The sequence below is a fragment of the Arctopsyche grandis genome, chromosome 1 (genome assembly GCF_051622035.1).
Source record: "Arctopsyche grandis isolate Sample6627 chromosome 1, ASM5162203v2, whole genome shotgun sequence".
NCBI classification, from domain to species: Eukaryota; Metazoa; Arthropoda; class Insecta; order Trichoptera; family Hydropsychidae; genus Arctopsyche; species Arctopsyche grandis.
The window spans coordinates 592695-620445 of NC_135355.1; the positions used below are offsets into that span (position 1 = coordinate 592695).

General features: G+C 32.1%; 2 protein-coding genes across 2 annotated transcripts in view; one reads left to right on the forward strand and one right to left on the reverse strand.

Annotated features, from left to right (window-relative positions):
• Nucleotides 1-23799, forward strand: spidey (hydroxysteroid 17-beta dehydrogenase 12 spidey). Its single transcript, XM_077428374.1, has 6 exons — nt 1-489; nt 11868-11914; nt 12298-12373; nt 12471-12639; nt 20435-20603; nt 21665-23799. The coding sequence occupies exons 1-6, from the start codon at nt 339-341 to the stop codon at nt 21998-22000; spliced, it is 948 nt and encodes a 315-aa protein (XP_077284500.1). The 5' UTR covers nt 1-338; the 3' UTR covers nt 22001-23799.
• The window catches only part of LOC143911003 (uncharacterized), a 7348-nt gene continuing 2794 nt past the window's right edge, over nt 23198-27751 (reverse strand). The window contains exons 3-13 of the mRNA XM_077429707.1: nt 27376-27592; nt 27084-27276; nt 26787-27000; nt 26551-26702; nt 26013-26065; nt 25341-25398; nt 25091-25244; nt 24801-25017; nt 24517-24709; nt 24203-24416; nt 23198-24098 (exon numbers count right to left, since the gene is read on the reverse strand). Coding sequence (XP_077285833.1) covers nt 23941-24098; nt 24203-24416; nt 24517-24709; nt 24801-25017; nt 25091-25244; nt 25341-25398; nt 26013-26065; nt 26551-26702; nt 26787-27000; nt 27084-27276; nt 27376-27592 — 1823 coding nt within the window. The 3' untranslated portion in view covers nt 23198-23940. The remainder of the gene's footprint in view (nt 24099-24202; nt 24417-24516; nt 24710-24800; nt 25018-25090; nt 25245-25340; nt 25399-26012; nt 26066-26550; nt 26703-26786; nt 27001-27083; nt 27277-27375; nt 27593-27751) is intronic.

Here is a 27751-nt window from a genome sequence, read left to right on the forward strand (position 1 = left end):
GTGGGTGTGGGTGTGGGTGTGTGTGTGTAGTCGCAGTGCGTTCGCGAATCGTTTGGCACTTTCTCCTCGGTCGCTTTCACCACACCACACCACACCACACCACACCTCACCTCAACTCGACTCAACTCAACTCAACTCAGCTGACACTCGAGGGCGAGCGCGCTGCGCAAACGCCAGTGTCGCGAGTACTCCACGCACTCCACTCCACTCCACTCCACTCCTCCACTCACCACATGGACGTCGACAAATAACACCCACCCACCCACCTTCCACCACCCACTTCTCTATCATCCCCTTTCACCCACCCGCTCCTCTTCCTCTTCTTCTTCTTCTTCACCATGAGCTTCTCCTCGCTCGAGAAGGTCGGCCTGGTCTCTGTATTGATCGTGGCGTACGTCTCCATCAAGAAGCTGGTCGTCTTCATCTACAACAACTTCCTGGGACCCACGGCCAGGAAGATCGACTTCAAATCCATGGGCCAATGGGCACGTGAGTACTCCCCACATCTCAATCCCACTCTATGTATATTTAGAATGCTTATTTTCGTTTCGTTTCAGACGCTCCCTCACCCGTTTCAGACCGCGTTAGCGTTTGCGCCTGCGCCTTCCGCAAATGTCACTTTCATTTGACGTTTCATTCTTTATAATATCAATTCAACTATGTATGTACTGCACTGTTCTTATAGCTTTGCAAACATATACACATACCTTCATTTTTGTTGTAAAACAACGCTTATTTATTATTAAAACGATGCTTTGTTTGGTAACCAAGGTAACGGATATCATTCGTCCAACATACATAAAAAGAATACCATGAAATAGTATACATATATAATTTGGTGGTGCTAAATTTAAAACTATAAATTTGGATAGTTGAGAAAAATATATCAAACTGTATACGTACGAGTATATAAATATGTACATATCAGGCAATAACGATATACTGTATGTACATATGTATAATGCATTAAGTGCCGGCATGGCTGGGCATTTTCAGATTTTCAGATACATATGTATATACATGCATATTAATTTTTGAAAATCTGTAAAATACTAAAGTAGCATAATTCGTACATATGTATATATGAATCAGATGCATCGAAACAAAAAATAGATATTTTCAGTACAATTTCTTTCTAATACTCTTTTTTAATCATGTTTTGTTTATATATTTTCTACTGCTTACATATTTTTTATCTATTTATTTATACAGGTAAAAACCCATTTAAGTAAATTATATAATAAAAACGTATAATATAAATCTTATAATATAAAATTAACAATAAAAGAAAAAAGAAAATCAGAAAAGATAGTAAAAATATTCTGAATGGATCCTATAAACTGACCAAAAGTAACATTAAATATATCAATGTCCGTCTGATCATACATATGTATTATATATAATTTAAATAAACTATTTCACGTCTTCGATCCATCTATACGAATTGGAAATCATACGTCGTAGATATTTCCTTCTAAAACAGGCAAATTTAAAATGTAAATTACGCGTATGCATAATGGAAAATTCAAATATGTAGAACGCGTCTATCGGTTACAACGAGACGACAAAATTCAACAACACTTTTCGAATACTCGATACGTTTTTTTGCGTGGATCGGAAATTTTGCCCTTACGGGTCAATCGCGCCATTTGCATACAATAATCACTTTTAAAATTTAATTTTAATTTTTGTCATTGAATTTCAACGAAGACACATGAACGTTGAACGGATAGTGATTCGTGTTGATTTATTGCTGACACGTGTTTTATACGAATGTGACACAGATAACGTGATGCTACGAATTACTCAATCGTCGACAATGTGTCGATCTTGAAAATTTATGACGCACGTCGCAAATACATATATGTATGTACATATGTGGTTAACCCTTATATATGTACATATATTATGGTTAAACCTTTCGAGTATTTTCGGACATAAGAAGGTTCAACTCAAAGAGTATACGTATATGTACCTACAAAAGTCGTATTTTGTGAAGTAGCAGATCAGTGCATTGACACAATTTTCATGGGTTCATATTATTTAATATAAGTACATATATTAAATATTACATAAACAAATGAAAATTCAAAACTGAATTAAATCAGCATTGAAATTATCGAGTAAAAAATTCTAATTCGAAATATTCGTCCATTGAAGTACTTTATATTTAAATTTTTGTATAAAAACCATTATGTTGAATTTATAATTATGAAAGTGACCTTTTGATGGTTTGACTTTTCAACAACGTTCCAGTAGAAAGTTAAAAGTAAAAGTATGCATTCATCAGAGCAAAATGAATCATCACCGGCTTTAATTTTATCCCTCATCTAAGCCCTACGTATCTTCAAAGTTCTCTCAATTTATTAATGCAAAATTTATCACATCTATGTAAAGCTTCGAAATTACCAAAGCTATCCGTCAATTTCGATTATTCGGACGGTTGCTCGCCCCTCTTTCATTTGGAATACGATTCTAAAATTAATCCTCAGAGAGCCATTCACATATGTATGAATTATATATTAACATGTATAAGTATGTGTATGTACATAGGTATGTACACACACATACACAAATTACGCATCCGTGATTTAGGACTAAAAGGGTCGATGGTTAAATATGGAGCTCTAAGAAACCAAGGGTAAAACACGATCTACAATATAATCTATAATGTTTTATAAAAATTTGCCTGTTTCAATTGAATTCGGTATACAATTAGTAGGATTCATCCAATGGCTTATTTATGCGCACCTGCGCAAGTATATCAGTTTTTTTTATTGAGAGCGGCTTGCATTTTCTTAAAACTTTTACCAAATTCGCGTCGGCATGGCATCGGGAACCATTTTCGCCACCACTTTCTTTTTTCATCTGTGGTGAAGTACCAAAGCAAAGACCACTTTCACATTTTGCCAGCGCCTCTCACCGGTATGCAGCGAAACGCCAATTGGGCGCATTCTGCCGATTCTGATCTACTTTTGTCCGCGAAATTCAAATATGACACATATTAAGTACCAATAATAAAAATATTTGTAACTGGATGTAAGGAGCGCAATCCGATACATACTAATAGGTAATTCAATTTAGATATTATTTTCAGTTGAAGTATAATATATATGTACATAGATAGGTATGTATGTTCAAATGACATGCTGGAAGCCGCCTTTTCTTCAAAAACCGCAAAACTGTATATCGTAAAGATAAGATAAAAAAAACCAGACTGATGATAAATAATTTACCTAGGTGCATTAAAGCCTCGGTCTTTTCGACATATTGTATATTGTAATAAAAAGAGGTATGTACATTTACTAATATCACTGACAATAAGAGTGAAACTGTTATTGTCAGTGAAATTATAATTTGACTGACTCAAGCATTTGCTTACGCATCCAGTCCCACACATGTGGGATTAAAAAAAGGCAAATCGAAACAGATAGTGGAGTATGAGGTGAGTGGGAATGGACAGGATCGGGGTTTCGGGGAGTGGGGATGGAGAGGACGGGTTGTGAAGTGGTGTGGCGCGATTCGTGTCAGCGACGCACTATCATCCAACTGCCAAAAATTATGATTTCACTAATGTATTTTTTATAGCCTACTGCAGTAATTAATATAAAAAATGAAACGCATGGTCATGAAACATGCCTGATATGACATCGGCATTGTATTTTGATTTAGGGCAATTTTAAATAAATATGTAAGCCGTGAACTGTGCAAGATAAGAGAAACACATGTTCTGTTCGTATCCACGGATAAAGACTCGTTATCGGTCGATTCAAACTAACCGTTGAACTCGCACTCGGTTTAAGATAACATTGTCTCGCTGAGTTAGAATAAGTCGTAAAGCAAATTTATTGTTTTGCTGTTAAAATGGAGAAATTCAATTCAGGCAAGCAGTCGCGGGTCGTGACTAATGTGGACTTATGTACATATGTATGTATGGGGACTAATTTTTGGATAATCGCTTTTGTGGGCTGAAACGATTCAGACGATTTCCGTTCTGTGTAACCGCGTTAATTATATTGTAAATAACACATTTCGGCGTTTTACTAAACGACTAACTTATCCACATTATTCAGTTCAGCATTTAACACGAATAAACATTCATTATTCGTTCTGTTTGCCGAAATCCGTGCCGTTGAAAATATGCAGAGCATGATGAAATTCGCTCCAGATGAAATAACGTTGGAAATCTACGCAAATTTGAATTTAAGGCGAAGAAAACTTTTTTTAATTACATCAAGTGCTAAGTAGAGTAAATAATTGTCTTCATGCCATACTTTTGGATTTTTTTTTCAATTTTATTCATACAATAATAAATACCTACCATGTAATCAGGGTTTTTTTACGTATCGAATGATTTTGTATAATATGGGAATAGCATATACATACATATATATATATATACAGAAATAGTGTGAATTGGAATTTGACTGAATACTTGTTGATAATAATGTATGGGAATACTAGAATGTCACATGAGATTTTTAAGTACAATTCATAATATACATATGTAGGTCTGTATTTACATACATTGATGACGCTTTCATTACATTAGTTTTATTTTTACTTTGTTTATTTTAAAACACTAAACACATCAACTAATTTGCCGCTTTAGCAAAGGTAGAAACAAAAGCTGTCAATTTGTTTTTTGACAGAAGCTGTCAACAGTTTTTGGTGACAAATTTAATTACATTTTTACAAGCCTCTTCTATATTTGCCTTCGCTCGTTCGTCTGACAACATTTGGATTTGATATACTAAATTCTTCTGATCGTTTTGAAACTTTGCCATTTTGCGCGGTTTGGTCAACAATGTATATTCAAACCAAATCCCCCAGTTCAATGGTGAAAAATAATCACAATAGACAAGTTTAAAAAAAGCTACAATTTTGACGTGAAATGGTAAGTTGCCGTATTTATTTTTCCTTTTCGCACCCTCTCGCTTTGACTTTGATAACTTTTTCACACTATATCTTATAAAATTTTCATTGTAGGTTCTCATTCTCTCATCTAGATATATTTTTACTTCAATTATATTTTTAATGTAAATTCGAATTTTGAAATTTGCTGTTTTATTCAACGTATGTCACATATTATGTACTATATTAAGTATGTGATATTGATTGAAAGCGGAATTTTTAATAAATCACATTTGAAGATGGAATGTATAATACATACATATTATTTATTCATTTATATAATTTTAGCTATTTAGCTAATTTAAAAATACATTCTTAATTACTTAACTCTAAAATGTTATTACTAGTACATATGTAATACGCATTTATTATGTTACTATTGGCAATGGTGCACATAATTGTACACTCGGTAAAATATCACAATTTGGATCAATGTAATGAATAATTCATTAATAATTTAAAATTGAATTAATTTATTTTGAAAAAAAAAATGTTTTTGTCGTTCTGAACGAAGTGATATGCCACGTCTCTTTTCATGATATACGATTCCAGGGGGAGAAAAAGAGACGGATAATGGTGTTAACAGCGATTACCTCGTACACACGCACGCACGCACGCCCGCACGCATTAGACAATTATTATATACGATAACTCGAACAATGTGATCGAATTAGATTACATCTGCAAGACGTTAAACTATCACTAATAACTAATGCTTCGATATGATTTGCACAAATCGATTGCAATTGGATAATCATCGTTCGCAATTACGTTATTGTCACGTTGACATTGTCCACGCATTGACAATTGCCAAATGCTAAATTAATTTATCGGATGCAAATACATATCTACGTAAATTTGCAATGCGATATTGAAATTTATGTACGTACATATTCACTTTTTGTGACACGTTTCAATAGAACTGTAATGATAATTGCGTGAATCGAGCTTTTGGTAATATACGTACAAACATATGTACATATCTATGTATGTATATATGTACATATGTATGCAACGCGCTTTTAAATTTGATTTGATTGATACCTTTTTATACACACTGTTTGATATCAATCGTGCGAAATGACATACTCGCATGATCGTCGACACATTTATTATTACATATATGATTTGTACGAATATTGCGCCTGTTTTTTTGACGTTAATTTTATTTGAAAATGTATTAAAAATTAAAATCATTGCAACAATCTTATAAATAAATGTTTGAAATTGGATAATAAATGTATTTCAAGTACTATCTCCGATTGTAACCATAATTTGAAATAAATTTTTACACAGTCTTGTTAAAATACGATATATGAAATGTTTTGTTATCAAAAAAACAGAATAGGCATGTAAAAAGATAATATATATTGAAATTGATTTGTTACAATTAACACTAAAGATGAAGAACGATATATTTTTTTTAATTTGTGTGAAGTAAAAAATATATATTATCATTTGAAGATTTATAAATATACATATGTATTAAAGAAAAAAACAGCAATATAAAAATGATTACATGATAAAAGAATACATAAAAAAATTGTGTTTCTTTTATATGTATAATATTTGTACGCTTAAAAAATAAAATAAGAAATAAGACTCAGATCGTTTGAAAAACTACAAATCCATTGTTTTAATTAGGTCAGCATTTTTATATAAAATTTGATATGGACATTTGATAATTTACTTTTGCAACAGTAAACTATAAAGCAACCTAAAATGAATGAATTAACGCACCTACATGTGTACATATGTACATATATGCGCATCTTGCATATATTCACTTTCGCGACGATGCCAAATACTCGAGCGTTAAAATGACCAAGTATCATATTTTCAATAATTATTTCATGTTTTTTAACGGTGCACTTTTGATTGTTAAATGATTGAAACATTTTTTTTTATTTAACAGAAATATATTCACTTAATGCGAAATTTATTTTATTCTAATGCGCAAATGACTCGTTCTAAAGAGCAAATTTATTTTCATATTTCTATATGCACCGTTAAATCTTACTCATTGTTTATTACATATGAAAATATTTCAGACATACATACATATATCTATTAAATTCTGTTTTATTTCTTGAATACAATTGAAGAGTTTGTGATACAACGTTGTTTATGTACTTGTTTTTTCGCATTTTTTTATGCATAATTTCTGTAAATAGACGCATATCTAAATATATTGAATTATTCCATTTTGTGCGACAGTTTGGCAAATAATCACAGTTCTTTTTAAGAACTATGGAGCATTTGTATGCACGTTTATTTGTTTAACAATAAATTGTTGCAGTAGAAGAACCGGTCTTGGAACGGTAATTCATCGTTGCACAGTTTTGCTTTCTCTCGCGGTCACTAACTCGAAGTTGACATTGAATTGGATTCGCTCTTGTCATTGCCAGTGAAAACTGTTACTTTCACATCATTATGTCTAACTACATACATACATACATACGTACATATATGTACACACACACACACACACACACACACACACAATAGATCATAATTGAATTTAATTAATGTGCGGCTTCGATGCTAATCTCGTTGAAGATTAATTCACCCGCATTAATAATCATTTCCAAAGCGATACAAGTTCGTTATAACGTATCAACTGGCAGTTTTCGAATTGGCGTTTTGTAATAAATTACAATATAATCAGAAAGGGAATTTCACCTGGTGAATTTTTGAAAAGAAAGTGCTTTTTGTCGTGGCTGGCCATCGCGTTTAAAATTGTGGGTCACATTCACGGCAGATGTCGAATCGGTTACTCGTTCAGCGATTGTCAACCTTTTCTATGCTATCAATACAATACATTTTTGTGTTTTGTTACAAATCCTATCTACTCTATATTGTACATAAAAATTGAAAAATATTTTAACTGTACGTAAACTGATATAATGACTATTTAGCACTTACATACATATTATTTATAAGGAGCAATATGGGACTAACCCATATTTATTTCCTTCAAGATTTGTCATGGGCATGGTTGGCTATACTTCTCTTGAATACAGCAGGAATGTTGCCCTCATCAAGTTCTTGTTTTAAATTTTTAGAGGTTTTTTCTCATGCCAGTCTATACTGGCGGAGATTGGCCTTCATGCTCTGGAGAGTTTGAGCTGGACCCTCCATCTTCCTCCATTTCATATTCCTGTGGCAAAAACTGTGGCAGATTTTAATTCTCCCACTCCTCGAGGCCTCCGTTTCTTAAATTCACTGAATGGTGCCATTGACATTTGTCATATCTCTTTTCATTCGCTGCATCGCTTCCTCGGTTACCAGGGTCGCTATGTATTTTATTTTCGGTTTAGTACATTCGTCGCTTTGGAGTAATCTGTTAGGCGAGTGTGCATGATTAATTGATATTGTAACGTACGCCGCGGATTAAGCGAATAGAATCCCAGAGACTGTGTGACCGTTCAAAGATTATCTGTAACGGATATCTGTTAACGGATTAACTAAATGCATACCGTGCGACTGGTATAAGTGGGTTTTAAGGATTAGCGACAAGCTAAGTGCATGAAACAATGTTTGCACTTCTCATACCGTGGGAATACATATCCGAATACGTGACTATACAGTAGGTAAACAGATTAGACGTCCTGAGAGACCGTGAGACCGGTGTAAGTGGTTTTAGGGATTAGCGACAAGCTAAGTGCATGAAAGCTAAACAATGATTGCACTTCTCATACCGTGGGAATACATATCCGAATACGTGACTATACTGTAGGTAAACAGATTAGACGTCCTGAGAGATCTACCCCTTATAAGGCGGTACGTAGGCGATATCATGTCATTCTGGACGGAGCACTGGCAATACGTGTATCTCCTGAATCATCAATAAATGCTGTGAAACGACTGTTGGCCTTTTACTTGGATCCTCCACCCACCCCTACGCAACAATATAAAATAAATAAATAAAACAATATATACAGATTTAAGGCAGTATTGCACAATGTACATACGTATGAAAATAAATATATGTCGGAATATACAGAAGTAATATTATGTATTTAGCATATTATCAAAAAAAGTCCAGTCATTATATTGGAAATTCGAATATTTTAACGAATCACTGTTTGTTTTAATTTTGATACGGTCGTCATTAAATTTGCATCCCTTTCAATTGGAACCTATTGTTTTTACTTTATTTTGTTACTTTTACGTAGCTCTATCGTCATTTTCGTATATTAAGTATCATCCTGGAACGTTTATGGCGAATTTTGCACGAGGAGAATTGTTCAGTATAAAAAGTTAATTAAGAACAGTTCGCTTCAAGTGGTGACCGCAACACGATATGAACATCTGCCGAAGAACGAGCGAACGCACTCCAAATTCTAAAAGGGGATTCAAAACCATCGTTCCATTAAATTTTATGTTACAACAATTTCATGTTATATTAATCTGTTGATTTTTCTGGAGCAAACCATTTTGTATACCTTCAACTTCAACAAAAAGTGAAAATTCAATTTCTTTTCAATTTCTATTCAATTTACACACACCTACATACATACATATGTACTATCAAATAACTTTCTAACTTAAACCGTAGTGATTTCAATGTTTTGTTTTTCACTGATGGTATTTTCAAAAAATAGCATTAGACATTTATCAAAACAGCCTTCTCGTATTAATCAATTTCAATTGATATTATGTTATTAATTCATTTCAAAATTCTGTCTCTAATTATGGATCAGGTTGATTTAGTTTGTTCGATATATATTTTTCGATTTTTCTTCCACTATTTTTTTCGACCCCTTAAACATGTGTGATCTTCACGAAAAAAATCAAGTATAATTCTTCTATCAATGTTATGATAATAAAAAAAAATCACATAATTTAATAAACCGGAAGTGGGATTTTATCCTCTTAGAAGGGTCAAAAATGTTGTCGCCTGGATACTGTCCACACCCCTGAACGTATTAAGCTGAAAAATTATATTTGTATTCTTTATGTACTAACTTAGATTTGGTAACGTTTTGGTCAGAATTCGTAAACCGGAAGTAGTATTTTTTTAATTTACTTTAGGCTAGTATTCATTTGGTTACTTTTTCGATATCATTCAATACACATTTTATTTTATTGTATTTATCAGAGATCTGGAGCAACCACTTTTTTGAGTTGCTCCGCTCCGACACCTCAGTACATGCTCCAGCTTCGTTCCGTGCTCCGAATAGTTTTAATAGGAATCGTATTATTTATTTAATTTATTAATTTTATTCATATACATATGATAAAAAATTATAAAATTTAAATTATAAGACTTGAGATCTTTCGATTTTCGATCTTTGCCTTCCGATATTTGCGTTTTCGGGCGTTTCACTTTCGGTCCCGTCAGGGAGACCGAGTATACATACATATGTATGTATGCATACCTATGTAGATATATAAAAACGGAACGATGGTCAACGGTTGTGTACCGGTTGAGTCAGTGGTGTAAAGAGAGCAATAGAAATATGGTCTCTTTCGTTCTCGTACAACAGATTCCGTTAGCGGTCACTCACTCTCAGCTGAGAGGAGAAAGTCATCTCCAGGGGTCCACAGACAACGTCAAATAAACGCCCTTTTCTCTTGCGGTTTTCAAACTTTTCACGGCCTTTGCAAATATACGTACATACATACATATACATATTAAGTACAAGAAGAACGACCCCGCTCTCACTTCATATTTTCAACGGTAAAATTCATCACACCAAATCCATTTCGATTAAATCAACTCTATATCATATTAAAATTTCCTTTGTACATATATTATTTTCGTAATGGTTTCTTAGTACATACATATATGCACTCTCAATAAATTATTATACATATGCATACTTATCGAGTCTAATTTTGCGACATGAAGTTTGAAAACTTATGTCTTAAGTCAATAGGGTACAGTAGATTTTTCAGAATGATGTAGATGGGTTCTGGGAATATTTTACGCATACACAAACATACATAGTTAGCGATGTGATAATTTAGATTTATATTAAATGTAATTAGTGCTTTGAAATAAATAAAAAATACAAAGGTAAATATATATATTATATTATAATATAAAGAAAGCGTGCACGGTCACCGCTCCGAGGGATATTTAATTAAAAACGACTATTATTTTCAGCGAAAGGCGATTAATGTCTCATCATTTCAGACGTATTGGATTTGATGCCTCCAGGGTTTTCAGAAAATATAATATTTATACGTAAAAGAAATTTCTCAGTCTTTCTCGCATTAATATTGCGATACATAAGTATATATTATACCTATATACATATATACTACACACGTGTACCTACGGAAAGATCAAAAATAATTTTAATTGATTATTTTATTGTATGATATTGAATTTTTTGTTTCAGTTTGATCTTTTGGAATATATTTTTCCAATAATTCAATTCAATTCGTTTTCATTGTAGACAAAATTCTCAGCCATGTATTTTCAAAAAAGTATCCAATTTTTATCGCAATCGAGAAATCACAAACACTCGAGTTTTATTCAAAGATTGCTACATAACTATGTACCTATGTATGTACATATGTATGTTATTCTTATTAATGAAATATTAAATATAATCAAATAAAATAATATAGTATTGTACGAACGAATCATTGGCAAAGAAAATCTCGTCGAAAAGAAAACCATACATAAGCCGATTATTGACATCATGAGAATAGGTACGTTCCTTGATTGGCTGAAACGAATCCCATTATACTAATATTTGTTGGGATTACTTGAAAGATTCGTTATTTTTGTACGATTCATATTATTTTCCTTTCTATTCTTCATTTTTTTTTTATATACGGCCAGATTGATCAGTATAAAATGACCATATTTTACATTATACACTGCACCATTTAATTTTATACGTACATATTTATTGAAAAGATCTTTAAATGATAATTAAATTCAATATTTTATTGGAATTTTATACTTATGTACTTCTATTATATTTTTGCAGTTATCACAGGATCAACAGATGGCGTTGGAAAAGCGTACGCTAGAGCTGTGAGTATCATACATTTTTACAATTATTTATTTTTTTAATTAAATATTATGTACACATGTATGTAAAAATTACATCAAATTTTCTTGGTCCTACGACGCAAATATATACATATGTATTATATATGCGCGTGTGTGAATATAAAGTTATCAGGGAATCGATTTGGGAAACTGTAAGCGCATTATAGCACCACTCAGTTCGATGAAATTCTCGATTCTGTTCGGCACGAATAAGAAAGAGCTTTCAAGTAGAGCTAAAAGCCATATTGGAAAATAAATAATATTATTTCAGATCTAAAAAATACACACGCGAACATTATATTTTTTTATTATTACAATCCATTTATACATAAATATGTATTTATAAATTTTTAATTTGTTAACAGTTGGCTAATAAAGGATGCGATATTATACTGGTGAGCAGAACAGAATCTAAGCTTAGCGAAGTTGCGGCTGAAATAGGTGAGTTTTTTTTCTTTTAATTAATTTATTAAATATGGTTGTGTAAAAATGTTTATTTGCTTATTTTTTTTTAATTTCGATTTATTGTGCTATTCAGAGCGAGATTTCCACGTGAAAACAATGTGTATTGTGGCAGACTTTACCGAAAGCGAAAACATCTACGATCATATCGAGAAGCAGCTTTTGGGATTGGAAATCGGCGTTTTGGTGAATAACGTCGGTGTATCTTATCCATATCCGGAATATTTCTTGGATTTACCTGAGAAGTAAGTCCATATCGAAAATAATTCGCGGATCATTTGTACTAATCATGCGTGTACTAGATTTTTAAATTATTCTATGTACACATTCAATTATTGAACTAATATTGAGCACATATACATAAGTATATGTATTATAGTAGAACTTTGCGATTTCGCCAAATCTAATAATTAGCCATTTATTTTGTTTACAAATAAATAAGACGCGCAATGTCATCTCACTCTGTTATTTATTTGACTTTAAAGCCATTTATGAACATACATCTATGTTAAGCTAAATTTAACCATCAAATGTGTGTCACTATTCTGTGAGTCTGGCTGAGATAACGCCGTACTATAACAGTCGTTTCGATTCGACATACATATGTAGGTCACAGCTAAACCACTGCCAAAACGTATATATGAATACAATACAATACAATATTTGCTGTCAATATTTCCCTTGACAGAGAATTTAACGCCATCTATTGAAAAATAATTTAATTAATTAATTATTGTTTCTATTGGTGTTTTATATTGTAAGTAATTAGTTAGTTTTTACCTTTTTTATATTAAACAATTAAATATAAATATTTAATTAAATATATTTGAAAATATTCGACCGCGCGCGGATTGAACCGACACATTTATTTTTATTTTTTTTTATTTAATAACTAGTACGAATATGATAACAAAAGAAAAATACTTCTATATATATTGTTTCTTACCAATGTTTCCTCTGGGGAAATAGACGGCGCTAAGTCTTTTGCGCCATCTATTGAAAATTTATTTAATTAATTAATTAATTTTTCCATTGGTGTTTTATATTGTTTACATGTATATGGGTAGGTAGTTTCTACCATTTTAAATTAAATATAAATATTAAATTAAATATATTTAAAAGGTATTCGAAAAAAATTCGACCGCGTGCGGATCGAACACAAAACCGATAAACTTCTTTTAATTCAATTTCTTTTAACTTAATATGCCAACACCCATGCGATGATATTTCATCGGGTACATCACTAGTGTAATAATAAATAATATGCCAGTAAGTAATATTCAAAGCAATAGGCTAAAAAACATAGAGATTGAACGCATGCGGTTCGACCTTTTGTGACTCTAAATTTGTATAATTTTTTTTCTTTGGCTTGCTCGGTTTTTGAAAACATTTTTGTCCCTTCAGTCGTCGGGAGAGAAACCCATCCCTAGGGATGGAGAGGGTCCCCATTATCGCGGTCCGGCAATGGAAAACAAACGAAATGAAAGCGAATACACACAGAGTAGTACATACTATCCGTGGGAAAAAATGCAGCCCTTTTCCGAGTTTTCGCACAGTTACATCTAAATACACACTTACATACCTACATATATATGTATGTATTACATATATTTGCGGAGAAAATATGTAAAGTGTACGATGTTTATCTGCATCAAAGCCAATATTTATCTACACTTATAATGTATATACATATATAGATACATTTGAATATTAAAGGAAAGCTATTTAGTATTCGCCACTCGAAATGTGAAATATTTCAGATATGTTTCTTTAATTATTAATCCCTTATCACCCAAGTTTTATCATATTCAATTTATACAGGTAAAAACCAATTTAAATAAATGACATAGTAAAAACATAAAATGATATCTTATAATATAAAATTAACAATAAAGGAAAAAAGAAAATCAGAAAAGATAGTAAAAATTAAGGAAACAAAATATTGTGAATGGATCTTATGAGCCGACCATAAGTAACATGAAATATGTCAATGTCCGTCTGATTAGCTACTAAATGGTTAAAAAGCCCTATGGCTGTGCATTTAAAAGAATGTTAGTTTTCGCTATAATTGGCGAAAACAGAACACGTTTGCGTATTCTAAAATAATTTTCTGGTGCATATAAAATGAATGCGCTAAGAATTGGTGGGTTATAAATATTATACATATTTCCACGAAGAACAAGGAACATATTCAAGACTGACTAAGCCCGTCATTCCCAAATTAAATTTGCTTGGATATAACCAAGGGTAGTATCCATAAATTTTATAATAGAGAAACCGACAGAATTTTTTGTGAACTTTTTCTAATAAATTAATATACAACTTTTTGTTAGGTGACCAAATTATGCAGTAAAACTCCAAAATGGACCTGAAAAAAGAATTGTAAAGGCAAATCATAGAGTTGAAATTAGACAACAAATAAGATTGTTTGATTATAAATGCTAATTATGTAAAGTGTACCTCAACCAATGTAATCTCATATTATTTCAATGCGTCTTCCTTATAATAATGAATTAAACATACATACGTAGTTAAAATATTGTGATCGAAGTTTATTCCTATTCCAATTGTTGCTTTGTGTATTGGAAAAGGCATTTTTCATCAAGTATATAATAATATATCTACATAGAATGGAATATTGGATATCTATAAAGCATTGCGTGTGAATTCTTCAAAGCACTCGATCCCGATCTTATTTCCTTTTCTTTGTGCGACAACCGACAATACTTACTCACACACACACACACACAGCCTCGATGAAATCTATTAATAATAATGCGGTCTCAACAGTCTATTCAATTCTTCAACTGCATTACATACGAGTATATTTTTGGCAAAAAATCTAAATCGAAATTCAAACCACTTAATCCTACACTATTAAACGAGCAATATACATATTTATTTATCGATTTTAACTCGAAAATTGAAGATTTTTAATGTTTTTTTGACATAAAATACCCATCGACACGAGTTCGGACTTCATTTAAGGGTTCAAATTATCAAATTCGCCGTCTTATGTAATCTAGGAATCGTCTAGGCAATCGACTAGCCTCGTAAATGTATCTGAAAAGCCATTTATTTATTTATTTCTAAGTGGAAATTTACAGAGTTAAATTATTCAAGTATGCGCAAAATATAAATTTATTTATTTTTATTTATATATATATTTTAGCTATCAAGCTAATTTAAAAATACATCCTAATTATTATACTTAACTCTAAAATTTATAATTAACTTATATGTACTGTCCCTCACAGAGGTGTCTCTTCGCACCTCGCAGGAATGCATCCATGTTTTTAGCAGACCTGATGCACTCAGGGAGGGCATTATACATGAGCACACCCCTGTGAAAAACACCCCCAGCCGTCTTATTCTTTCTTACTCTACTTACAACTAGTTTGTCCTTATTTCTAGTATAAAAACTATGTTTATCTCTATTCCTTATTGTATAATCATCAAAATACTTAGGTAATAACTTATGATCTAACTTATAAACAAAAGACAATGTACTAATATTTAGACTAATTCTAATACTCATCCATCCTAATTCATCTAACATACTTCCAATACTCTTAAATCTACTCACATTCAAAATAGCTCTCATAGCTTTATTCTGTATTTTTTGCATTTTTTCTAAATGTTGGCCACTAAACAAATTAAGCACAGTGGCACAATAAACCACATGTGGCAAGACAATTGAATTAAACACTAAAATTTTACTTTTTTTACTTAAAATATTTCTTAATCTACATAATACACCAACTTTTCTAGCCATTTTTTTATTATATAGTCAGCGTGCATTTTAAAATTTAGTCCTGAATGAATGAACTTATCATCAATTCTAATTTCATTCAATATATTTTAATTTTTACCATTCAACCACATCATTTTTGTTTTATTCACATTAAACTTTAATTTATTTTCACACAACCAGTCATTCACATAATTTAATTCTATATTTAAAATCTCAGACATTACATCAACATTCTTTCCAATTATATATATCAATGTATCATCTGCAAACAAATGTATTTTACACATCTTAATTACCTTAACAATATCGTTTATATATAATATAAATAATAAGGGTCCCAATTTGGACCCTTGCGGCACTCCATGAGGTGTTACAAATTCAGAGGATAACACCTTATTAATTTTTACTATTTGCCTTCTATTATTTAAGTATGATTGAAGCCACTTTAATACTATACCATTTATTCCTAACTTATATAATTTTTGTAATAAAATATTCCTATCTACTGTCTCGAACGCTCGCTTAAAATCTAGAAAAACTGCTCCAACAACCATGCTAGATTCATCCATCGTCTCCATCCAATCAGAAACCACCAATTGGATAGCGGTTTCTGTTGAATGTTTCACTCTAAATCCAGACTGTTCCACAACCAAACAATCATTTATACTAATGAACTCTTTCAATTGAATCATAACGATTTCCTCCAGCATCTTCTCAACAATTGGTATCATATTGATGGGCCTCATTTCACTGGCTTTATGTGTGCCAGTAACCTTTGGTACCAGTACAATAGTAGACACCTTCCATGCATCCGGGACGGATCCCACTTCTAACGATTCATTTATTAATTTCAGTAACTGAGGTCCAACCATGTCCCAAGTGTTGATTAAAATATCTAGAGTCAATCCATCCATACTAGAAACTGATTTCATGCCCTTCAATACACCATTTAATCCCCCCATTTCCACTAATTTAAACCTTTAAAACTTATTTAAACCCAAATTAATATCATCATTCACACTATTATGCCTTGTTTGTATTGAATTAACTATATCATTCACACTATTGATGTAAAACTCATTCAATAAATGTATACATACATATATAAATTCTTTTAACCTACCAACGAAATAATAACGTTTATTAAAAAATATGCTACCGTCGCGGTTTCGGAAACCGGAACACTTGTGATTTTACGATTTTTGGGCAATAAAAATATTGTCCCTTTAGGTGTGTGGTTTTTAACGATCGGGTCTTTTACATATGATTATTTTCTACGATTTGAGTTTAGTTTAGTGTGAGCTGTCGAGGTTTACGGATCGAAATCGTTGAAAATAAAAATACCATCCAAAATTGCACTCAACTATCATTGGAGGAGAATATAAAAATCGCGGCTTTGGTAGACTCTGGACATTTATTGTGATCAATTTCTCAACAAATGGGACGTTCTGTATCTACTGTGTCAATAATAATGAAAAATAAAAAGAATTCTGGAACTTCTGCTCGTAAAAAGGGGACAGGACCGAAAAGATGCACATCCGATAGACAAGATCGCCTGATAACTCAATCATCTTTACGGACACGGTTCAAAACTGCTGTAGAGATAAGAAAAGAGATCTCAGATCAATTTTTAATTGAAATTAGTGATGTAACCTTAAGATAACGACTCAGAGAAGCTAGACCATTACTTACGAAGAAAATTATGAAAAACCGATTATAGTGGTCGAAATATCTCCGTGTTCCAGTTTCCGAAACCGCGACTGTATAAGTAATAAGTAATAATTCAAAATTAATTTTTCGTTTTAATTTTTTTTTGTTCTACTGTCAACGATACACGTAACGCGCTGAATCGAAAATAAAATATGTAAATAAAAGTTTCATGTTTTATTACAATTTTATAGTATATAAATTTAATTTTGTTTTCGTCACTTCCTCACCAAACAACGCTTAGTCTTGCGGGATAATAAATGTATTATGCGAAGACGAGACTTACATACATATGTTTTGATGTGAGTTTGTTCGGAAAATCCAATCTTAGGTTTCGATTAAGTGGTATAAATATTTTCAACGAAAGAAATCGATCCAGTTCTCATATTTGCATAATTGAATTGAGACGGGCACCGATTAATAAGTTTGTTTTAAACGAATCTGTACATTGATGCATGTATGTAACAGGCTCAGTCTCGTGACGACACACACGGCAGCTCGTTATATAAATTTATTAAAAGTTTTATGGAATACGCGATCTGCGCAAGGTGTGCGTTTGCGTTTGCGTTTGCGTTTGCGTTCACGTTTTAGACGGAGACTTTTCTTGGGGAGAACTTTTCCATTAATATTTCAGAGGGCAACGGTACAAGATAAGGTTCTTTGTTTCGTTTGAGAAAGTTGGGAATATTCACAGTAGAAACAGTTTAAAATAGCACCCCGATGTGCCGTGCACCCGAAATATTACACCATTTTCCAAATTAATGGTTTCACTAAAGGGGGTAGGGGGTAGAAAGAGGGTAAGGGGCACATGCGTCACGACCACGGTCGTCTTATCACCGACAACTCTATGAGGACAAAGAGCTCTTTGGATAGCAAAACTGGATGCTTTTATTTTTATTCCTTCTTCTTCCTTTTTCTATAACCTTTGAAATATGAACGAAGAACGCGCGTCTTACGATTCGACTAAAAAATTATATTGCATGAATTCATTTATGCACATGTGTACGTGTTATTATGTACATATGTATTACGAAAATTGACCATATTCGCAAATTCCATTATTAACAAAATATTTTTTTTATTTTTTATCTTTAATTTAACCAGCAGCATGGACAGTGTGGTTACGAGTTCGATTCGCACTGGTTTCTGCTGGCCAGACCTTGGTTTGTGACCAGGTCGATCGTTTGCTATCAGAGTTTGCCAATTTTTCTGATTTTCATTGAAACGATTCCTGCAAAATTGGCTTTCCCTCTTCATTTCTCTCGCAAAATTTTGAGTTATTATGTTATATCTCAAGGTTCGCCGGGTTTCTCTCCATAGATGTCTCTGTTGATGATTGTTATATATGTATATAATAAAAAAATCGTATTGTTGTATAAATATTTGTTGATCGTATGGCCAGAGTGTCATATTGGGGTGACCTGTAAAGACACTGTGGTATAGTTGTATATTAAAATAAATAATTAAATAAATAAATAAATATACGATACTTTGCTATATTTGACTCGAATTATGTAATAATTCAGTATATAATTTGGTGTGTTTCTCTTAATCTATGTATAATATATAGTAAACTCGTCGTATTGGAGCGATCTGTAATGACGAGTATACATACATACGTAGATTGATTGATTGAATAAAATAAAAAATAAAAATGTATACCAGGACGGCTTAACGGTTAGTGCCAATGCGACTTCCTGGCCAGAAACGTTGTTCATTTGATACAAATATTATTAGTATCATACAAAGTATAAAAATAAATATCAATCCATATCCACAGAGGCATCTATGGTCAAATTTGTAAATTTGCAGCATTTTAAACAATTCAACGAAATTCAGTAAATGCATATCAATTAACATCCACAGAGACATTTATGGTCAAATTTGTAAATTTGCATCATTTTATACAATTCAGCGAAATTCCATTTTGTTGAAAACTCGGGATTTTGTGAGGAAATCGGTTGTTGGAACCGTTTCAATGAAAATCAGATAAATTGGCAAACTCTGATAGGAAACGATCGATCTGGATTCACAAATCCAAGGTCTGGCCAGCAGAAACCAGTGGATTTGAACCCGTGACCACTATGCATGTTCCAAGCATTATATGCTAACTACTAGTCTATTCTGCTGGATATTTATATTATTAATATACATATTACATGAACGTAAAGAATTTTTTAACTCATGCCAGATTTGCAGTTCAATAAAATAAGTTTCTTATTCAACTGAAAATAATACCATTGTTTTTCCAAAATGAACTTCAATTGAATCAATTCCACGCGTTTTATTGCTTTGAAAAATATAACACTCAAGTGCAAGATAGACAAAACACTTCCTTTAACATGTTCTGATATGCTAAGCGGAAGTTATCGAACTTTTCAAAAAAACCGTTGGGCAGCGCGATAGGCTTACGTCAAGTTACGTTTTGTGACTTTTCCTGTACGAATTTTCTCTAACGGAACTATAGAAGTTTACACTTCAAAAGCTTGTTTATAATGTGTTGTTTAATGATGAATACCTACGTCTGCTGTAAAAATTTTCAAAATATCAATAACAACTTAAATTATTTTCTCCTTTAGGGACCTTCTTTGTGATCGTATAATCAAAGCCAACGTAGTCGCAGTCACCAAGATGTGCTCAATGATAATGCCCGGTATGGTGGAGAGAAAAAAGGGTGTTGTCATCAACATATCATCACTCTTAGCAACCATGCCATCTCCTATGTACACGATATATGCAGCCACTAAAGTAAGTAACTACATATGTATGTACATACAAGTCCTGCATACATACATACATATGTATGTTCTACGAGTACTATTTTTACAATTTATCTTAAAAACGGATCTCAGATATTCGATGATTTTGTATGAAACTACGATTTTTGGATACAAGTATTTAAATGGTTCTCGACTTTGGGAAAGTGCATTTAGCACAAAATATGACCTAAATTTTAATCAGTCCAAGTAAATAAGTCATACATACATACATACAGAGAAATGTTATAATAAAATAAGTGCCTTTATCAATAATACGCGGTACGTCTCCATAACTACGCTACAACGCACGGAATATAATCAGGGTCATCACGTATTAACTACAGAAATTAAAGTTTTATTTTGATATAGATTTATTTACAATTTGAGTATATGGTGGTGTTAAGCGTTGGTGACCAATCCGTTTCTTTCCTCAATTGGCGGATTATTTTTATCGACTTTTTTTGTATTTGTCTGTCCTTGGGAACTTTTAAATTAACGTGTAATGTATAGTTTAAATAAAAATATGTATAATATAAAACGAACGATGTTTATATTAATTAAACTTTAATAATTGGTTATTAATATAATTGAGTATTCGGCGCCACCAAGACAAATGTTTTTACATTTATTTAAAAATATTTTTTACATTTCTCCAGTGCCACCCCTGAAATTTTATGTAGAATGCGAGCGATCGCCATGATATTTTAAAAAACTGTCAAACTACGATGTAAGTTGAATAATGTGTTACTTAAATGATTAATTTACTTATAAAAATGTATCCCATGTTGTTTATTGTGTGTTTTTGAATGCATCGTGCAATTTTTAACGATGCACTTGCCCATCTTGCGAGTAATATAAACAAACAGAGAAGTTTTTATCGGACATATTTATGTCGAGCACAATTATTTGGAAATGTCTGTGGACATTTTTCTATTATTATAACATTTCTCTGCATACATAGTTGTATTTGGAATGTTGAATGTTGTGAATTTTGACTCCATGTCACTAGAGTGTCCTTATTAAGTATGTACTTTGTTTTTATCCGTTTAGCTGTATGTGGACAAGTTCACGCAAGACTTGGCTTCGTCTTACGGTAGCAAAGGCATAGTGGTCCAGAGTGTGAAACCGGGAGCTGTAGCCACGAAAATGTCGAAGATCCATCGAGCTACTTGGATGGCTCCATCACCTGATGTGTACGTGTCGTCTGCCTTGTCCACGTGTGGAAAAAGTGTCAGTACTACTGGTTACGGTCCTCACGATTTGTTATGGGGTTTCATAGCCACTTTGGAGTTTGTCAGCCCAACGGCAGCTTTATGGCTAGTCAACAAGACCACGGAAAACATTAGGAACAGGGCACTGAAGAAGATGAGTTCGTCAAAGTCGTAATTCTTTTGAATGTACCAAAAATTCAGTTGTTAAACACGTGCACTACTGTTCTTTTTTTCATTTTGGTTGAATATGGTTTGATTGTTATGCAGTGAATTTCTCAGAGCCAAAACTCGATTCGACGATTTGTAAAAAAAAATCTTTTGGATTTTTGGGTTGTGAGAAGTTTCATTGTATTTGTTATGTTTTTGTTTTTCTATAATATATTTTGTTGTCCTATTAGAGGAGTCTTAAGTATGTGAGCCGTTTATTTCAACCAACAGGCCTGGTTTAGGGCGAAATCACACAGGGAAGAACGGCACGTCGTGTGCTTGGCTCCCCGCTGTGGGTGGTCTCCTACATTTCTTCAAATATGGGATCCATCGTTATCGATCACTGTCAAGCAAGGATACAATTTTACCGAAAACACTCCAGGCGGTGATTTTGGGACGGTGCGTGCTGGGAGTGCCATGAATCTGTGCAAGGAATTAAAAAAGACCATGCGCCACGTTCATCGCTGTGTGTTTTCACCCTTATACATGTATGTACATATATACATATACGTATATATTACATATCAAAAAATATATATTCGATTATATCTGACTTGTATGTAATACAAGTATGTAATACATAGAGGGTATTCTTGAAAATTTAACTCAAACATATGACTGAGATGTTCAAAGTTATACATACATTTTGTTTGAAGAAAGAAAGTTATTTAAAGAAGAAAAGCCTAATGACATATTTCCGAAATCCAAAGGAGGAATAATTAATTTATCTAATTGAGATTGAGAATTTTTCTACATATTATATAAAAATGCTATGTGAAGTGTTTTGTGTAATTTGAATGTTTCATATACATACAAATGTATATAAAAAAAGTAGATTGACGGAAATTGTAAACTAAAACGACGTTTTTGAAATGGAAAAAAAGTATTTAATTTGATCAATATTGATATGTTGACAACCCAACGCTCTGAAATGTGTCAATTAGTTCTCCACCACTCTGTATTACATACATTTATGTAATATACAGATATATGTACATATGTATGTACAGACACATATTTTAAACAAATGTACATATATATAAATTTTGTCCACTACGTCCGGATAGTGGTCAAATAAAGGTAAGTATTAAGGTTTTACATACATACATATATTGTTGAGTTAATTTATTTGTCTTAAATCAAATATAATAAAATATTTTTTGTTGAATATTTATTTTATTACAGGCTATTACTTTTTTTTTGTAGTTGAAACATTATCATCATTACTTTTTATCGGAATACGATTGTGACAATATTATAACTTTTTACCGTTTAATGAAAAAATGTAAAGATTAATATTATGCGATGTGTCATCTTCCCATCGACGAATTGTATTGAATTAAATATGTATGTATAATATGTAAGCACATTCCACGAAAAATACATCCATAGAAATATTTCACTTGTAAATTTATTGTTTTTGAAATGATATCATTTTGTGAAAAAGTTTATCTTTTGAGGAATTCAATGCTTTATACTGTTAATTTTCCTTAATCTTAGTGATGATTGATTTTAAATTAATTATAATTTAGAAAATAATTAGATTTAATACGGGAGAATTCGAGCTACGTCTCTTCTCTTTCAACGGTGAACGTTACCAAAACAAAATAATTATAATTGTATCATATATGTAATACTAATTAAGATTTTTTTTTAAATAATTTGTGTCGAATCGATAATAAATATATATTATATTAAATAGAATTAAATAATATTTTATTTGTTGCTTTATGTTGTATGGCAGTTTAGAAATAAAAATTGTTTTCCAAATACTTGTATTTTATTTTCTAATTTGAAACTTTGAATGTCGTAAATGTGAAATTGATTTAAATGCAGTACTTTTCGTTAATCAGTGAAGAAATGATCCTTGACGAGAGACGCGTCAGATAATACATATGTATGTTAGATCTAATCAATATCTAAGCTACGAAAGCTACCCTCTGGTCCCATAAACTCGTTGGCGTATTTAGACGCCGATGGACGCTTGGATTCGTCTGTTTTTAATGTGCCCAAAAACTTAAACGTATCTTTTATCTCCTGGGTATGCATCAGTTTTATCCAAGGGCCTGTAAGATATAGCAAATGAAATAATGACCAATCACATATGAAATTGCAAGGAAGTACATAGTATACATATGTACATATGTAGTAAATTTGTGCTTTCAGGCACCTGTTATCTCGGCGTAAGATTTCCCTGTCCCTTTTAAATCTTTTGGGAGATATTTAGGGGATATTTTCGTGTGGAGGTCTTCAATGTTGTCGAAAACTTGCATCCTATCGGCGATTTTCTTTTTGAGAAGTTTTCTCAGCAGATTGACTACGCCGTTCGCAAAGCTTGGAGCGTTTACTATGTATATTCCTTTTACTTTTGTTGGGTAGCATTTCTAAAGCAAAATACACATGTACATATGTACATACATATGTAAGTGAGTATGGACAATTTTTGGTTCTACTTGTGATCAACACGAAAAATATTCGTCATACCTGTAAGATGAAAGCAACTTTCTTGAGAAACATGGGATTAACTTTCAGGATGTGTCCGAGTTTTATATCAGTGCAGTCCCATATCATATTTTCACCGGCACAGATATCGTAATGAAATCTCAAGTCGCACATAATCATCATTAGTTTAATGATAGCCATCATGTCAAATTTGTCCGGATGTATGTCTTTCAATCTACGTGTGTGTTATAAAAGTCAACGTATTAAAAAACAATCGCATACATGTGTACAATACATCTGTAATGAAGGTACAGTAAAGTGCGTACTTAACAATGGACAGTCTTTCCAAGTTGTCCATCATGACTGGCATGACTGTGAAGTGGATCATGCTGCTACACGTCTCGATTTCTTCACCAGTGATATTTTCATCGTAAAAGTATTCTCTGGCTAATGATCTTACGGTGAAGAAGTTCTCAATTTTAGTCTTAGACTTTTCTATACTGCCATTGGCGGCGATTACGTATCTCCAATATAATAAATAACCTGAAATTGAACATTACATCATTTAAATGTTTTTATCTTCCCGAATAAAATTTATTAAAAGAAAAATAATTACTCAGTTCAACTTTCGGAAAATGCGGTTGAGTTTTAAACCATGATTTCAACACTTCAATACTGTCGTCAATCGTTTTTTGGGACAAATTGAATAAATCTTGGATAGGAATTTGATGTTTGTAATTCTCACATTCAAGTAGTTCCGTAATAGACATCTTGAAAAATATACATTTTTCAATAAACACACTTACATATTTAATATATAATACATACTTGAGAAGAATATTAATTTGTTTTTTAAATAAACAAACTTTATTTTTGCACTCCGGAAAACTTATGCTTCTTTCGATGTCTTCGACTTGAATGCGTCTACGTTATCGAAATATATAGTTTTTAGACCATGCAAAATGATGGACGGCAAAAAATATGTTTCAGGGAAAAGCAATCAATGTGAGGATAAATTACAGACATTATATATGTACATAAATATTAAAAAAAGGATTCATTTATTATGGTTTTTATTTTGAAATTTGAACCATTGCAATGCCAAAGTTTTTTTGGGAATTAATCCTTTTTTTCCTTAGCAATGTATGTATGTGTGCATTCTATAATACTTACTTTCGGAGTAAATTTAGCTCTACTGCATGTCATAATTTTTTATTAAAAGAAATTGTTTGTCATGTTATAGTAGGTACCATATAATTTTGTAGTGCGAAAAAATGTGATTATCTTACGAATAATATTTACTTTTTTTGAGTATATAGATTTTTTGTATTAAATAAAAAATACAATTTAATATGAAATATACTTTGGACAGCGTGAAAAAAATATACGAAATACCCAAATATACATATATAAATCTTGGATCACTAGTAATTTTCGATATTTTGATTCCCACAAACTATAATCTGTACATGGATTTAGTTGGTCGCTAGAGCGATCGGTGATTGTGGTTTTTGCAGTAGTTAAAATGGTTTCAATACGATGTATTCGATATTCGAATTCCATCGAAGAGTTGGTTCACTTCATCTGAGGACTATATGGTCAAGTACATAGTCATGTATAAGAAATTTCTTCAGATTTCAAGACTCCTGACTATCCTTATGAAGGGCTAAAATTCTTACATTTAGTATAGATATACAGGTATCATGCTGAAAGGGATTAGTTTGATTGTTTAAAAGTGTCTTGCTGGACGACAAAGGCGCAAGATGAGAAGAAAATTGTGTATATCTACGTACATTGAACTCATCTCAAGTTTTATTGAAATTTGTGTATTACCAATTATCCCCCATCACGGTTCTGTTGAAAATTATGGTTTCTCGGAACTTACAATATGAGTACAATATGAATTGCCAATAATTTATCCAAGGGATCAAAACATTTTTGTAATACACATACATACATATGTATTTATGTATCTCCATTATATTTATTTCCTTCACATGTTACATTAAAATATTAAGTGAGCACGCATAATTACATAAATACCATCAAAGTTAAAACATCGACATTTTAATCCACTTCCAATTTTCTGAAGCTTCCAGTAATTCCAAGAAGATCATCGATTGGATTCTCGGATGAAATGGGACGTTTTGCCTTGTCAGATTTCAATCTGTCTAAATTTGAAAGAGTTCCCATTAACTCTTTGGTTTGCAATGATTTGTACCACATGCCTACAAAACAAATGGTATTATATTTTACTATATTTACAAATCAACTATAATATGTACGTATCAATTATTGTATGTAAATCTTACTCGACACTTCAGACAGAGACATATCGAAACCTCCCAATTCTTTCGGAAGATATTTTGGGGATATGTGCTTGTGGAAATCATCTAAGGATTTGTGAACAAAAATTCTATCTGCAATCTTCTTCTTTAACACCATTTTTCCAACATTTACAACACTGTTGGTGTAACTGGCAGCATTCAAAATGTGAATACCTTTTATTTTAGCACCATAGCATTTCTGAAAAGGGTACGTATGTATATGTATAGGTATGTACATATGTACATGGATTATTTTCCGTAACAGATTTTGTGTAAAATTACTTGTATCAGGAACAGAATCTTCTTGGTAAGCATCGGTGTCATTTTGACGACGTGTCCAAGTTTAGTGTTGGAGCAATCCCAAACCATCAACTCTCCGAGTGCGGTTTCATACATCATTTTTATATCGGTTATCATAAACATCACTTTGTACGTGGTCTCACAATTGAACAAATCTGGATGGCAATCTCGAATGCTGAAAATAGCAATGAAAGCGTAATAAAATTATCGGTAAATAATACGAATGTAATTAGAAAGTAATCGGATCGGATAGATACGATAAATGGTTGTTTACCTCATAATGGAGACTCTGTAATGTTGGTCTGTTAATTGTGGCATAATTGCCCAATCAACTGTTTCGTATACGTTCAAACATTCTGTGCTGGACGGGTTTCTGTTTGAAAAGAATTCTGGCATTTCAGCCCTGGCCAAAAATAGGTTATCAATTTTAACCTTGGCTTTTTCAAAACTATAGCTGTTCGTCGCCAAAATTCTCAATATAAAATTGTTATCTGGAATTTAAAGTGTACAGTGTAAATTGCATCTTGCAAATATAAAAACATGTGTGTATGTATGTACATGCGTACAAATTTAGCAATTCAAATTAACTAAATTTGTAAATAATTTAGAAATTCTAAAATGTAATTTAGTAAATCCATTTCAATTCAAGC